Source organism: Toxotes jaculatrix, chromosome 5, assembly GCF_017976425.1.
Source record: "Toxotes jaculatrix isolate fToxJac2 chromosome 5, fToxJac2.pri, whole genome shotgun sequence".
Lineage (NCBI taxonomy): Eukaryota > Metazoa > Chordata > Actinopteri > Toxotidae > Toxotes > Toxotes jaculatrix.
Window position 1 is genome coordinate 7,615,182 of NC_054398.1, and position 13,041 is coordinate 7,628,222.

At 43.3% G+C, this 13,041-nt stretch overlaps 1 protein-coding gene across 1 annotated transcript in view; it reads right to left on the minus strand.

Annotated features, from left to right (window-relative positions):
* tmtc2b (transmembrane O-mannosyltransferase targeting cadherins 2b) overlaps positions 1-13,041 on the minus strand; it is a 90,889-nt gene that overhangs the window by 41,753 nt on the left and 36,095 nt on the right. Inside the window, exon 2 of the mRNA XM_041039337.1 lies at positions 7,515-8,091. Within this exon, the coding sequence (XP_040895271.1) occupies positions 7,515-8,091 (577 nt within the window). The remainder of the gene's footprint in view (positions 1-7,514; positions 8,092-13,041) is intronic.

Consider the following 13,041-nt stretch of genomic DNA (forward strand, 5'->3'; position numbering starts at 1 on the left):
AGACAACCCAATGCATGCGCAAGAACCATACCACAGGACACTGGTGCTGTGGGACATTCCTTTCCAGAACTGAGGTCTTACATAACATGCCACTATCGATTCTCAGACACGCTGGTTATAAAAAGAACAGGGTATACAGTCGGTTTCAGCGAGAAGCAAAGCGAGGGACAATCAGAAAAACTCCAAGCCTCATGCTGTATTTCCCATCTGTTTTTTATACCAACACGAGGCCTTGTTTATGGGATTTTTCATTCTTTTTCTCCGTTTCCATCTTCTCACAGTAGGCAAAGTCAGGGTCACACCGCTGGCTTTCACTGGCACTGTGCCTGTCAGGTTCGTTCATGCCTGATGAACAGTAGGCTGCAGCGAACCCAGCTCAAGTCACTTTCCATCACTGCGGCTGCACTTGCCTCATTTTAACCCAAAGCTACGACATTCAGGGGTCGAGAGTCCTGTTCAATCATCTGTGTGCGGAACGTCTTCTCTATTATCCCGCCGCCTTTATATGCTGTTCTTCACAATGAAAGAGATGAAGAAACAGCACCTTTTGCATCCAGTTTCAAACCGCATTTTGGAAATATGATAATTTGCTTTATTTCTGAGAGATAGACAAGAAGAGAAATACCACTCTCATGTCTGTACACTAAATACACAGCCAGCAAGCAATTAGCTTAACTTGGCAGCTAGAAACAGGGGAAAACAGCTAACCTGACTCTGTTAGTTTATTATCAAGTTATGTCACATTAGTTTTATCCGTACAATAGCTGAAGAATTCATGTTGTTGTTTTGTTATGTAGTTTCTTGCCCGGGCATGGTAACTTGGGATTCTGTATCTCGCACAAGAACACTTCGACATGCAGACTAGAGGACCTGGGGATTGAACCACTGACTTTCTGATTCTGATTATTGGACAACCGCCTCCTGACCCACAGTTGCCCCCAAGGACAAGACTCTAGGGCACCTGTTTCCACTCTTTGTGCTAAGCTAAGCTAACTCTCCACCAGCAGTGGAAAGTTAGAGTTGGAGAGAGTTCATATTTAAAGCCCAGACATGAGAATTTGTGTTTTTACCAAAAAGTTGCACTATTCCATATAAGTCGCACAACCTAAGCATCTACCGTTATTACCCTTCTTGTTTTGCAATAAATGTGCTCCTGGTATTCACGCCTCCGACTGCCCAACTCCCTATCCAGACCAGAAGCGGTGGTGTGTATCCCCCAGTGAGAGGCAGGTGGGTGAGGGCAGGGGGCACTGGCTGAGCCCACCAGGCCCAATCCATCACACAGTGACAGGAGCCATTAGAGCATGGAGGAGCATCTGTGGAGCCCCAGGTAAGAATGTATGTGGCGGGCTGTGTTTCCTTTTACCTCATCTAATACACAGCAAGGGTATGTATGGATGTCAGATTTTGTATCCAGGGTCTATAGCTCATAACATGCACACATACATTTGTTCAGAGGAGCCTCCCATCTCACATCTGCCCTCCCCACTCTGGTCCATCGCTGACATCCCTGAGGTCGGGCCTCCCCGGATTCATCAGCTCCATGACACCTGAGCTCTCAGCCCAGGTAAACTCTGTCACCCTCCAGACGCATTACACACACGCCTTAAGCAGTGACCTTGCACTAATAGCCAAAGTGTGAACAGAAAATGGGAGGTGTGAAAAGATAAAGTGTGTAAGCTTGACATTCACTAAAGGCCAGCTGGGTCTTGTCCCAGATTTGGAAATCATTTTCCAGCGGTTGCGTCGTCGGATGCTGGACGTGGACAAAAGCGATTGCAAAGGAGGACCGTCTCGAGTTTCCCTGGAGATGTTTCTGAGCCTTGGTATGTTCAGGAGGCACTGATGGATGTACAGCACTGACATGACATCACCAAGATAAGACATCTTTATCCAGTTTACACTTTCAAAGCATCAGATTTCTGTATTGTGTTTTCAAAGGATTGTTCTCTTCATAGTCATGTCAGAAGTGTCAGCCCCTCAGGGACCTTGGCTCGCACCGTACCTCCATGTCAACAGTCAGTATTGTCTCCCCAGTGTGAAAAGAACTCGCTAACACTTTCTCTTTCTGGTTAGAAATGTGGACAAGGGGTGTAACATTATGTGGGAAGGTCTGTTTACATTCAAACAAAAGAACAATGGAAGCTGCACGTCAGAAGAAAAGATGTAAAACTGTAGTGACGATGTTTACATAGAATTATACAGCCAAATGCTTCTTGTTTTTTCCATACCTAGAGCTTGCATTTAAACCAGTTTCACTAACTGCAATTGTCCGAACATTAATTTTATTGGTCAGCTAACAAAGAAAGAACACCTCAGGATAGACAATTTATTGCATTATGCTATGGAAGAAACACTGTGAGATCACTTTAAAAAGCATTCTTTCCTTGACTAAATTAAGATCTCTAATGGGGTTTCAGCATCTCTTATTGAAAATGAGCCTATTAACTAATGCTGTGCAGGAAACAGTCTTGTAAAAAAGCACGTTTTTCCACATAAACTGTGGTTACACCACACACAGTCACCGTTGCCAACTATGTTACATTTGAATGCTATAAACTCATTGCCTGGGAGTAGCTCAATGCATAACAACACATGGCCATAAATGCTTTAATCAGACACAAAGGCAACTGGTGAATATCACCACTGCAAAGGTCAGCTTGAGTAAACAATTTAATGACAGGGTTTTTTTTTTTCCACTTTTGAAGACAGTACATGTCGTGGAAAGAACTAATTAAAAACACATTGTAAGCTGTAGACTGACACTGGCATTGGTTATCAACACCATACGTGCTGGTGGGTTCAACACTGAACTTACAGACTAATTACTGCAGGGAGGAAAAGGAAGAGGTGTAATGCTTGTTGAAAGGATATATATAGGATATTATGGGTCACACAAAGTTAATTGCTACTTACTGTGGGCTTAGCCTGCAAGAAAGAGGTGTTTTCTATATATAACTTCATAAAAATATCCTCTAGAAGTCCTGATGGTTGACTCTGATTTATCTAAAGAACACTATGTGTTCCTTAGAAAGGTCACTCAAGCATCCAAAGGTTGCACTAGATCTCTTAATAAAAGCTTTCTGCAGAGTTGGGATGCCAGAGGATGCCAAGAGCTTTGACTCCAGCGTCACCATAAACCCAACATGTGCTTATTCAATTACTGTCTGAGCACTATTGTTTCCCTCTCTCCACCTCTGTTTACTCTCATTCTTTTAGCCAGAGGACTTCTAGGACAGCATGGTCCCGTACTTGTTATTAGCGTTTATGCTGAATGTGCTGTATAACGTGGCGAATGTTTAATATTCACAGGATCTATTTGGGAGTATAAAGTTGGCACGTGTCTGTCTAATCGGTTTTAAAGATTTTCTATTGCCCTGGGACAATTAAATTTGATGAATGGAAGAAGTGGATCCATGTAAGCTCTAAAGCTGACACTACACAGACAAAAGCCTGCAAGAAGAGACGCATGTACAATACACAAACAAGTTATAGTCTATTCACTTTGACAGTATGGCCGGCTTTAATTTAAGTATGGCGTCTTTTAATATAAAATGTCTGTTTTGCATTTTTACTTTTTTTTTGTGAAAAACCTTAAAGAAATGATGCAGCTCAAACTTTCTGCATTGAATGATTCTGCTGTTCCAAGTTCTGTTATGCAAATGTAAAGTCATGCAACATATAACCAATAAATCAAGATAATATCCATGTATTACCTCTTCCCTGTGATTTGTATGCAGAGAGTCTGCAGTTACAGTCCTGATGAAATGAGTTATGAACCTACATGGAATTACAGTGAAGCTCCCAGTCTCGACCGCCCATAACCTTCAAACCGCGCACAGAAGCCGTAATGACACAATGGGAGATTTGCAGCAGATATAAAACTCTAATGTAATTGACTGCGTGCCACAATCAGATAAGCAGGCCCATTTCATCATTTCCAACGTTAAATGTCAAATGACTTCAGCTGAGTGGAGAGCTCAGTGATAAAATGCAGCGGTGGGCCATTGCGGCCCCCGTCAGTCATGCAAAGAGCCGGCCTCTTTAGTCCAACCGAAGCATGGGTTTTATGTTCTCAAACGGAGGAAAAAAAGCTGAGACACGGTGACAGTTCTTTTTTCATGCTTTTATGCCTAGTTTCCCCCCCTTCATCACAGAACATTAATGTTACAGTGCAGCTTTCCCATTCGTACACTTCGGTTTGGGGAGTTAGCGGCCAAGGTTTCAGCACCTGATAGATCTCAAGTCTGAACTTGAAGGGGGCGAGGGGGGTGACGGTATTTATTTTCACTGTGATCATTTTCAGCTCTGTACAGAATTTAATGTTCATTCAGGCAGTTGAACGCTCAACTTGCCCTGAGGAATATAATTCCCTTTGCTTATCATCAGTCAAAGTGACTGCCTCGCTCCACAGAGACAGAGAGAGATGAATGTACACGCTGCACTAGCGAACTGTTTGCCATGAGGATAACAGATCGGGTCACAGTGCTCATACATATGAATCAGAGAATCACAGAGTAAAACCCGGACAAGTCTTGTAAGAAAGAAACCTCCCAAGTTAACGTGATTGAGGTGACGCTGACAGCTCTCTATCTGTGCTTCCTTTTAACTTGTGTGTGGTGCGACTAAATGACAATTGTCAGCTCAAAGTTGCGTGTTAGGAAGAGCCAGCCATGTATTGCAGCCTCATTTCCAGAAAAATAAGCTGTTTTACTTTCTTTTCTCAGGAAAAAAAGAAAATAAAAAGTTAGTTGTTTTCCAAAAGTGCCTGACAACCCACGCACTTCCTTGTTTGTCACCTCGATGCAAAGTAACCCAATGTGAGCGACCTGTGGCCTCACTTTTTCTTTTTGCGGATTTCTCTTTTCAAACTATGTTCTATACACTATGTTATAATAGTGTGGAAGTAAAACTGTTCACACTGTCAACATTAATTCAGAATTAAAACTTGGCAAATAGATTCATGGCACTGCTTTAAAGAGAAGTGGCACAGGAATCAGAGGGTGATCTTAGGCTATATAACAAAAAGGAACTTGGCTTGAATTTTAAGTGCAAAATCCATCAGTGGCAAAAAGTTTGGGTGTCACTGACCGTGTCACTAAGACTGCATTTTTCCAACCATAGAAGTATAGAAAAGGTCAGGCCACATTGTATCTTGCCCTTTCCATCGCAAAGAAATTGATTGGTGCATGCCGCAATGCTCTTTTACCTTGTTGAAGAAACTGAATAGATTTCAGTATGTACAAAAGAAGTTGCCAGAACCTCAAACAAAACATCTGAGAGTACGCCAGCATTCGCTAACATGTTCATACTTAGTCAACCGTCTGTCCTTTTATACTCCTGGCTGCTGCCTAAGCTCATTGAACACTACAGCTTGAAAATGTACCAACGGCTGAGACAAGGATGTATGGGGAGGCAGCCTTTACTTGCTATTGACCAAATTCAGCCAACATTCAACATGAATCCTCTGTGAATTCTTTAGATAAACATCTTAAGACTTATCCTCTGAATCCTGTTTGTATGTGGTTTCTTCTCGCCTCACTTCGCCTCAAATATTTTGCTCTCTACTCTGTTTCACTGTTGTTTGCAAACTTAGGCTGTTTTAAACATATTTTATATAATTTTATGTAAGGTAAAGATTATCATTTATGCAATTATTTTAATGATCAACACTGAACAGCAGATCACGTTTACACAAAAACTACAAAGCATCACGGCAAAAACCATTAACACAGCACACAAATCAGAAGCTATGCTGGATGTGCTGTGAACACATCTGCCCCTGGAGACACTTGCCAAGTTCGTTAACCGCGATGGCAAACCATGAAAGAAAGCTATAGGGCCTGCTCCGTGCCAGGACTGTAGCAATCTGCCAGTCCATGCTTTTTTTTTTTTTCCCAAAGACAATTGGATCAGCAGGGTTTGTGGATTTCCAATCAAAAAGTTGAAAATCTGACAGCTCAGAGGCATCATCTCCTTCAGCCCTTTTGGCCCTGTTTCCTCTTTAGCTCTAGTCTAGCCATGCCTGACGAGCCATTAGAAGGCCTGTCTGCCTGCAGCAATGGATGGGCCGTACTCCAGAGGACGCAGGGAGTCTGATCAGACCTAAATCATGAAAGGACAGTGTGCAGAAGACAGCAGCAGAGGCCCTCAGTCTTCATTACCACACGAGGCTGAGCACTAAAAGGGAGGGACTCAATTTGCACTTCACTTAAACCATTTTCTGTCTTTGCTTCTGTCTCTGTTAGCCTTCTTGCTGACACCTACCCATCTCTGCCTCATAACATTCCTTTAAGTGCTCTTTTATGCTGGGGCGTGCCAGATAGCCACTCTCTGATTGGCTCCTTTGGAGCTCTTTTGTCACGTTTGTGAGCACGTCCCGTTGAATTTGTGATGATGGGTAGAGAGTCATGGATGTCACACTGCCTAGACAGCAAACAGTAAATATTTTTGACGGGTTGTTGGGGGAAAAGGCTACTTAACGGCTGGATGCTTCAACAGTGACAAGGAAATATAAAGTGGCCCTTGCTTTTTGTTATCTCAGCTTTTTTGTTTTGAAAAATGTTTTCATTTTCTTCTCCTTCTATGCCCCTGTGAAATTTGAATATACAAGCAAACATGGGCACACACACACACACAAACACATTTACATATATACAGCACACAGGAGGAAAAACACACGCACAAAATGATTTGTTCCTGTGCTAATGTGCAACATGTAGCTAACTGCACATTGTTCATCACTATGCTCTATAAAGACATTATCCATCCCACAGTAATAAACACTAATGGATCGATGAGCAATTAGCTACATTCTCATAGTTTGGTTTAATTGACAAAATTGGTCCTTAATTTAGATGTTTGTTATGAATTCCTATCAGACAAAAGAAAATGTATGTCACTGTAGAAGACGGAGCCACATGTTGGGACAGATTTGGAATAGAACTGCATGATATGTCTGTCAGTCATGACCTAAAATTATGTAACAGACCAGACTGTAACATTGGCACAAATTAAGTCAGTTTAGTCCTGAGGCTGAAAAGGTTAAGACTATAAGGATAAAAATAAAAGCATTACTGGTGTTTTATAGCCGCAATGGTACTCCTCATTCCTCATCCTCATCTAGGATATTTATTTCATAATAACCATCAATAGATGAAGTGGTAAGCTTTACATGAGCAAAGCTATAACACATCATTACTGAATGTGCCTCATGCACAGAGAAAAATATTCAGCCCGCTTTCCTTTCCAACATGTGTGCTTCCTCGCATTTAATGGAAAACACAACAATCTGAAATGAATGATACAGCTGTGCACACGCTGGCCAATGTTTTTTAAATTATATTGTGATGAAAAGTGAACAAAACCCACATATTGTATGCATGCATACAGACATACATATATCTACATATCAGCTGTACAATTTTGCCGGATTCTTGAAAGTCGGGAGTGTGCGCAGGAAATCTCATACATGTGAAAAAGCAGCACCACAGGCCTAGAACAAACTTGTTTACCTTGTAGAGGAGCATGATGACCTGTCGCAATTTGAGCCTGTGGAAAACGCAGACGTCGTACAGCGCAGAGACAGCCAGGACGGTCACTCCAAGCTCCTTCCACAGCATGCTGCAGGCAGCGCAGCCCAGGCTGCCCAGGAACCAGGCCACGAGCCGCCAGGGCCCAGCGTTGTCCCGCAGCATACAGTGACGCATGTAACACAGCAGGGACAGCAAGAAGAACAGAGCGGCACCTTCATCAGCCCGGCCCACGACGCCCGCCACCGCCTCTGTGTGGATGGGGTGAGAGGCAAAGAAGAGGCCAGCCAGCAGGCTCCACAGACCCCCTCCAAGCAGCAGGCGAGCCAGCGAGGTAAACAGGCCTGTCACGACTCCGTGGAAGACCACATTAGCCAGGTGGTAACCCCAGGGCTCCAGCCCACCCACAGCGTGGTTGAGGCGGAAGGAGAGGGTGCAGAGGGGCCGGTAAGACTTATGACTGCCACTGTGCGTGAGTAAGGTGCCCCAGAAGTCATCGTAGAAGATATTTGTCCAGGGGGTCTCTGGAAGCAGGTCCTGATTGGTCTTGATTGCACGGCTGTAAAGAGAACAGAAAAGGTTAGAAAAGGATTTCTGGGTACAGACAAACATGACATACTGTGGATGGATGGATCGAATTAATATATAATATTTGATGAAGTACTTTTTTATCAATTCAGTTAACGTCACTGCTTCTCTGCCTGACCACTTTACAGCTCTGCCACATCCAGTAAATATGCTACATCTGAAATTGGTGTTTACTGTAAATTTCTACTGGCAAGGAACTGCAGACTCTCTGAGGAGGATGCACAGTTATTCTTTACCAGTGCAGACTAAGCAGAAAATATAGGTTGCTACGAAATGAAACTCTGCATTTGTTTACAGTTTTCTCCCCCATGCCCCCAAGAATGTGGTCATGTGGCATTCACAAACAGAAAATCAGAGGGCGAGCTTTAAGGTCTGGGCAGCTTTGCCACCACAGCCACAGCTCTTACAGCTGTGGACCCTGGGATTAAGCAAGAGCACCACACCCTTAACCACAAAAAAATGCAAGCACGCAGTAGGGGAACGCCATGTTGGCAAAATGAAGCTTCGAGAGAAGGCGACCTGGGGTGACAATCGACATGGAAGCTCTGAGTCTGTCTGCCAGATGCAGAGGACGAAGCAGCAGTGGTGCATAAAAGAGCAACATGTCTATGTTTAAGGACATTTCTTAAGACCCTATGTGTACGTTCTGTTTATCTTAGCAGGCATGGCTACTGAGTAAGAAGCTAGTTCAACTTCCTCTCTGTTAGGGACGATCCGGTGTGACCTAACCTAATGGTGCTACATCAGCCACAAGCTGTGTGTGTCAGTGGCTGGGAATGGGGATGACCAGCAGCGGTCAAGAAAGGGGAAAAGAAAGGCATGTTTCCCCCTACAGGAATCCTTAAAGGATGAATGTTTCTCCTATTTTTTTTTTTTTTTTGCCATACTATGAGGTGTCTGACAGAGTGACAGGTCTCTGCTGCTTTCACTGGGAGACGGTGTTGCTGAGACCCCGCAGAGATAAGGTGGTTGGCAATAGCAGAGGTGTTGTAATTAAAAGCGTGATAGATGGGACATGACACGTGCTAACAAGCCGAGAGCACCAGGTTGTAATGTGTCCTCAGCGGCAGTCACAATTAACACGCTCAATTAGTCCAAACAGAGCTGGGAGTCCAGAAAAGATGTGGAGTCTAAAAATGCACAAGGCAAGAAGTAAAACAATACTTTCTATCCATGAATTAAAGTAAACATAAAAGTGAGAAAAATGAATGAACCCAAAAAGCAGTCAACTCGCGAGTAATGAAGTGCTTCCTCAGCTGTTCTGAAGCTCGTAAGAATAACACTTTACTTTGGCAAAAGCCCGCTGAACAACTGCCACCTCTCAAGCTCATGGGGAGTCTGGTGTGGTGCAGCGGGGATTGTGGCATTCATCAAATCACAATATGAACTGGCTCTCTCTGAGAAGGGTGAGTAGAAATAGCCCCTCTTATGATGGATCTAAGGGAAATAAATAGTACCTGGCCTCAGGACATTGGATGGGGCATAGAAATAATCAGCTGGGATATAATAGAAATGCCTCGGATGTCAGCGCACAGATGATTGGGTTTCTCTACCTTCTCTAGTCAGACTGACGGAGGCTCCAGCCCTCCACTGGCAGGCTTAAGAGCTGGTAGCCCAACTCTCCACTTCATGACTCAGATATGCCAGTTTATTTTCTCTGGCCCATTTGTCAAGTGAGATCTTCATTCCACCACAAGATGCTCACATAAGAGGCATTATGGTTCAATTACATCTCAAAGCCGTTTTGGAGACAAGTGCGCTCTTTTTCCATTGCACACTGCAGAGGAGCCAGTGAGGCCAGATACATTATATATTGCCTCAAAAACCACACCAGATTTTTCTGGCAGCAAAGCACAGACAAAAGCCAGCGCCAGTCAGTCAGTCAGTCAGTCAGTCAGTCAGTCAGTCAGTCAGTCAGCCAGCCAGCCAGCCAGTCAGTCAGCCAGTCAGTCAGCCAGCCAGCCAGCCAGCCAGCCAGTCAAAAAGCCCACTGCGTTTACGGCCTCTGCTTCCTGAGTCACCGCGCATGAGGTTCACATCTGAGATTGTCTCCTTCTTATATGTCACAGAAGCCAGTGAGCACCTCACATACTGCGGTTGACAAGGCAGAGAATCGAGGAACGCAAAGAAAGAGGGGGGTGTAACCTCTTAGTCTGCGACAGCAACTCAGAGCAAATGAAAGACCTACAACCACAGCTGAATTAACACATTTGCATTATAGCCCAACTAGTCACGGTGAGTCTTCCCAATCTACGGCAAGTCATTAATCCACTGAATTTCTTGATCGTCATCAGACTCTACTTGTCCACCAGCTTAGAGGCCATCTGGAGAGAAAGATTGAGTTTCTGTGGCTGGCTGGGCCCAGTTCTCAGTAGAGCTGGCGGCAGGGAGGACCTCTCTGTGCACTGCAAACCTTTTCCAGCCGGGAGCACATTCCTCCCCCGACCGCCAGCCTGTACGCCGACTCCCAGAGGAATGAGGGGGATCATGTGGCCACTAACAAGAGGAGCCCCTGAAAACTTTTCTACCTCCCATTGCTGCTCCTCGATCAGCTACGTCTTGCTGCCACCCTCAATTCCTCCACAGCTTCTCTGGATCCCAATCATGTGCCTTGATCTGTCACAATCAGTTTGCTGTGTCACTCAACAGGGGGCGAAGTCAGAAACTTAAGTGTTATCCTTGTCTAGATTTTTTTTTATGTTAGCAAAGTCTCATTTACTTGTGTAAATACAGTATGGAATATTTAGCAAGAAGGATATGGTTATTATGTGAGGCTTTTGTGCCCTCTGTAAGCATTATACTGTACACAGTGCCATTCATTTGAATGACTATGGTGAACCCAGAGACCGTAGAAAAGCGAAACATTTCCTCAGCTCAATATTTTTAGAAAAGTGTGAAATGGATTCACCAAAACAAAGACGTGTGATCCTGCTGAGGAGAGAAATCAAAAACAGCAAAGCATCTGTTGTTCATATCAAAGGCCTCACTAACTCTTTGCACAGTTTCACAGAACAGATCACTTTTATTCCGAAACCATGATCAGAGAGCAAACACAGGACCCTGAGAAGAGCCTGTATCCTCTACACTGCAGTGACTGTTCCCTGTGTTTGTGACAAAGCTGTCAAATGGGTAAGACGTTCTTTTGTTTGTGATCAAATATTTCGTTTTTCTCTTTGACCAAAACGGAGACAAGAGTCTTGCTTTCTCTTGTTCTCTGACGTAATTTATCATTTGCTTAGATAAACCTCTAATCAAGTACAATTGCTTACACAGAGCAGTAGCCCATGTAATTATAAACCCAGAGTAAAATCAATTTCCTACACGGGCGTACCACGAGCCCCCTTTTTTTTTTTGCTGAGTTCAAAAGCATTTCCATGAAAAATGCACCACGCTATCTCCTTATCTCCTTAGCTGAGAAATAATCATGTGAAAGCTAACCTCTTTACCTCTGGAACAGTTTCTCTTATAATGTGAAGGCACCAGCAGGAAAAAGGAAGAAAATTGCTAAGTGGAATGACTACAGGATCCCATGTAAAGAGGCTATCTAAAATTGAAGCTTGACTGGCTTTCGGAGTCTGGGCGGCAGTCAAACGCATAAAAAAAACGAGACTGGATTTTTGAGATGAGACTGAAAACCAAGGACATGTCATCGGGATTTATCCTGTACTACTATTCAATGAATCTGAAAGGAAGCTGTGAGTGAAATGGAGCTGTGTGACCAAACGAAAACCTTTTTTTTTTTTAAAGTCCTCCAAAGTCTGAAGGAAAAGGACATAAAAATAGACAAACCATCCTCACCAAAGAATGCTTGGGCGTCTGTCCCATAAATAAATTACCCAAGAGAAAAGCACAAGATTTAAAGTTTTAAAGTAACAGATGCATTGCAAGAAGTAAACAGAAAGTGTATCAACGTCCACTTTAACAGTATGACGGTTTAAGGATTTAGATTAAAATAGAAAAAAATATCAGCTAAAATTTTACATTTCACAAGAAGCAAACTTCTGTGTATGAGCTCCCACTGGATCCTGGTAGTTGGGCCTGTTGACCTAGAAATGAACCACACCACTGTACGGATAAGACGAGATCAATTCATAATATTCACACTGATTCCACAGTGGGTGATAAACGTAACCAGCACCCAGTCTGGATACTGAGGGGCTGAAGAGAAAATCAGCCCTTTAAAACACAAAGCATATAAAGATTTCCTTTTGCGACAGCATGTGAACAGAAAATCAAATCTGGTGGGAGTCTGGGGAAAGTGATCGAAGGTCTGCCAACTATATGTCATCGCCCGGCTTCAATATCTGAAAGAAGCGCAGTGGTATTTTTAGACTGCCCACAGAGACACCGGGGTAAGCCCGCTCAGTGTTTCCGCCACGCTCTTTTGTCTAATGTTTCTTCCCATGGGCATGCTAGCAGGTCATTAATAGCATACCTCTACTGCCCTTATGGTACCTAATATAGAAAAAAAACATATATTTATATATTTGTCTGTTCTTTAATATAATGCCATAATATAATGCCAGAAAACAAATAAAATAAAAGGAGTAATTTTAATAGTCTATTTAAGAAAATATTAGTCTTTCTGGTCTCAAAATCTTTTCATGACACGAAAAATAAATAAAGTCCTATTTAGTGTATTAAGGGCGCTGTGATTAATGCATTCAGCCCATGGGAAAAGCAATCCAACGCTCAAAAAGCTCATTTGAATACATCAATTATGAATTCAAAAGGTGATGGGGATAAAAAGCACAAAGATGAAGGAACATAATTCGGCAAAAGGGGGTGGGGGGGGGGGGACTATTTTGTGGCATTGTTACAAATAGCTTCTCAAAGCAGCGCCACTGCCAGCTATTGGCAATGAATGCCAAACAAGATAAAATATAATCAGGCATTAACATTTTAAGTGTAGCTCAGCCAG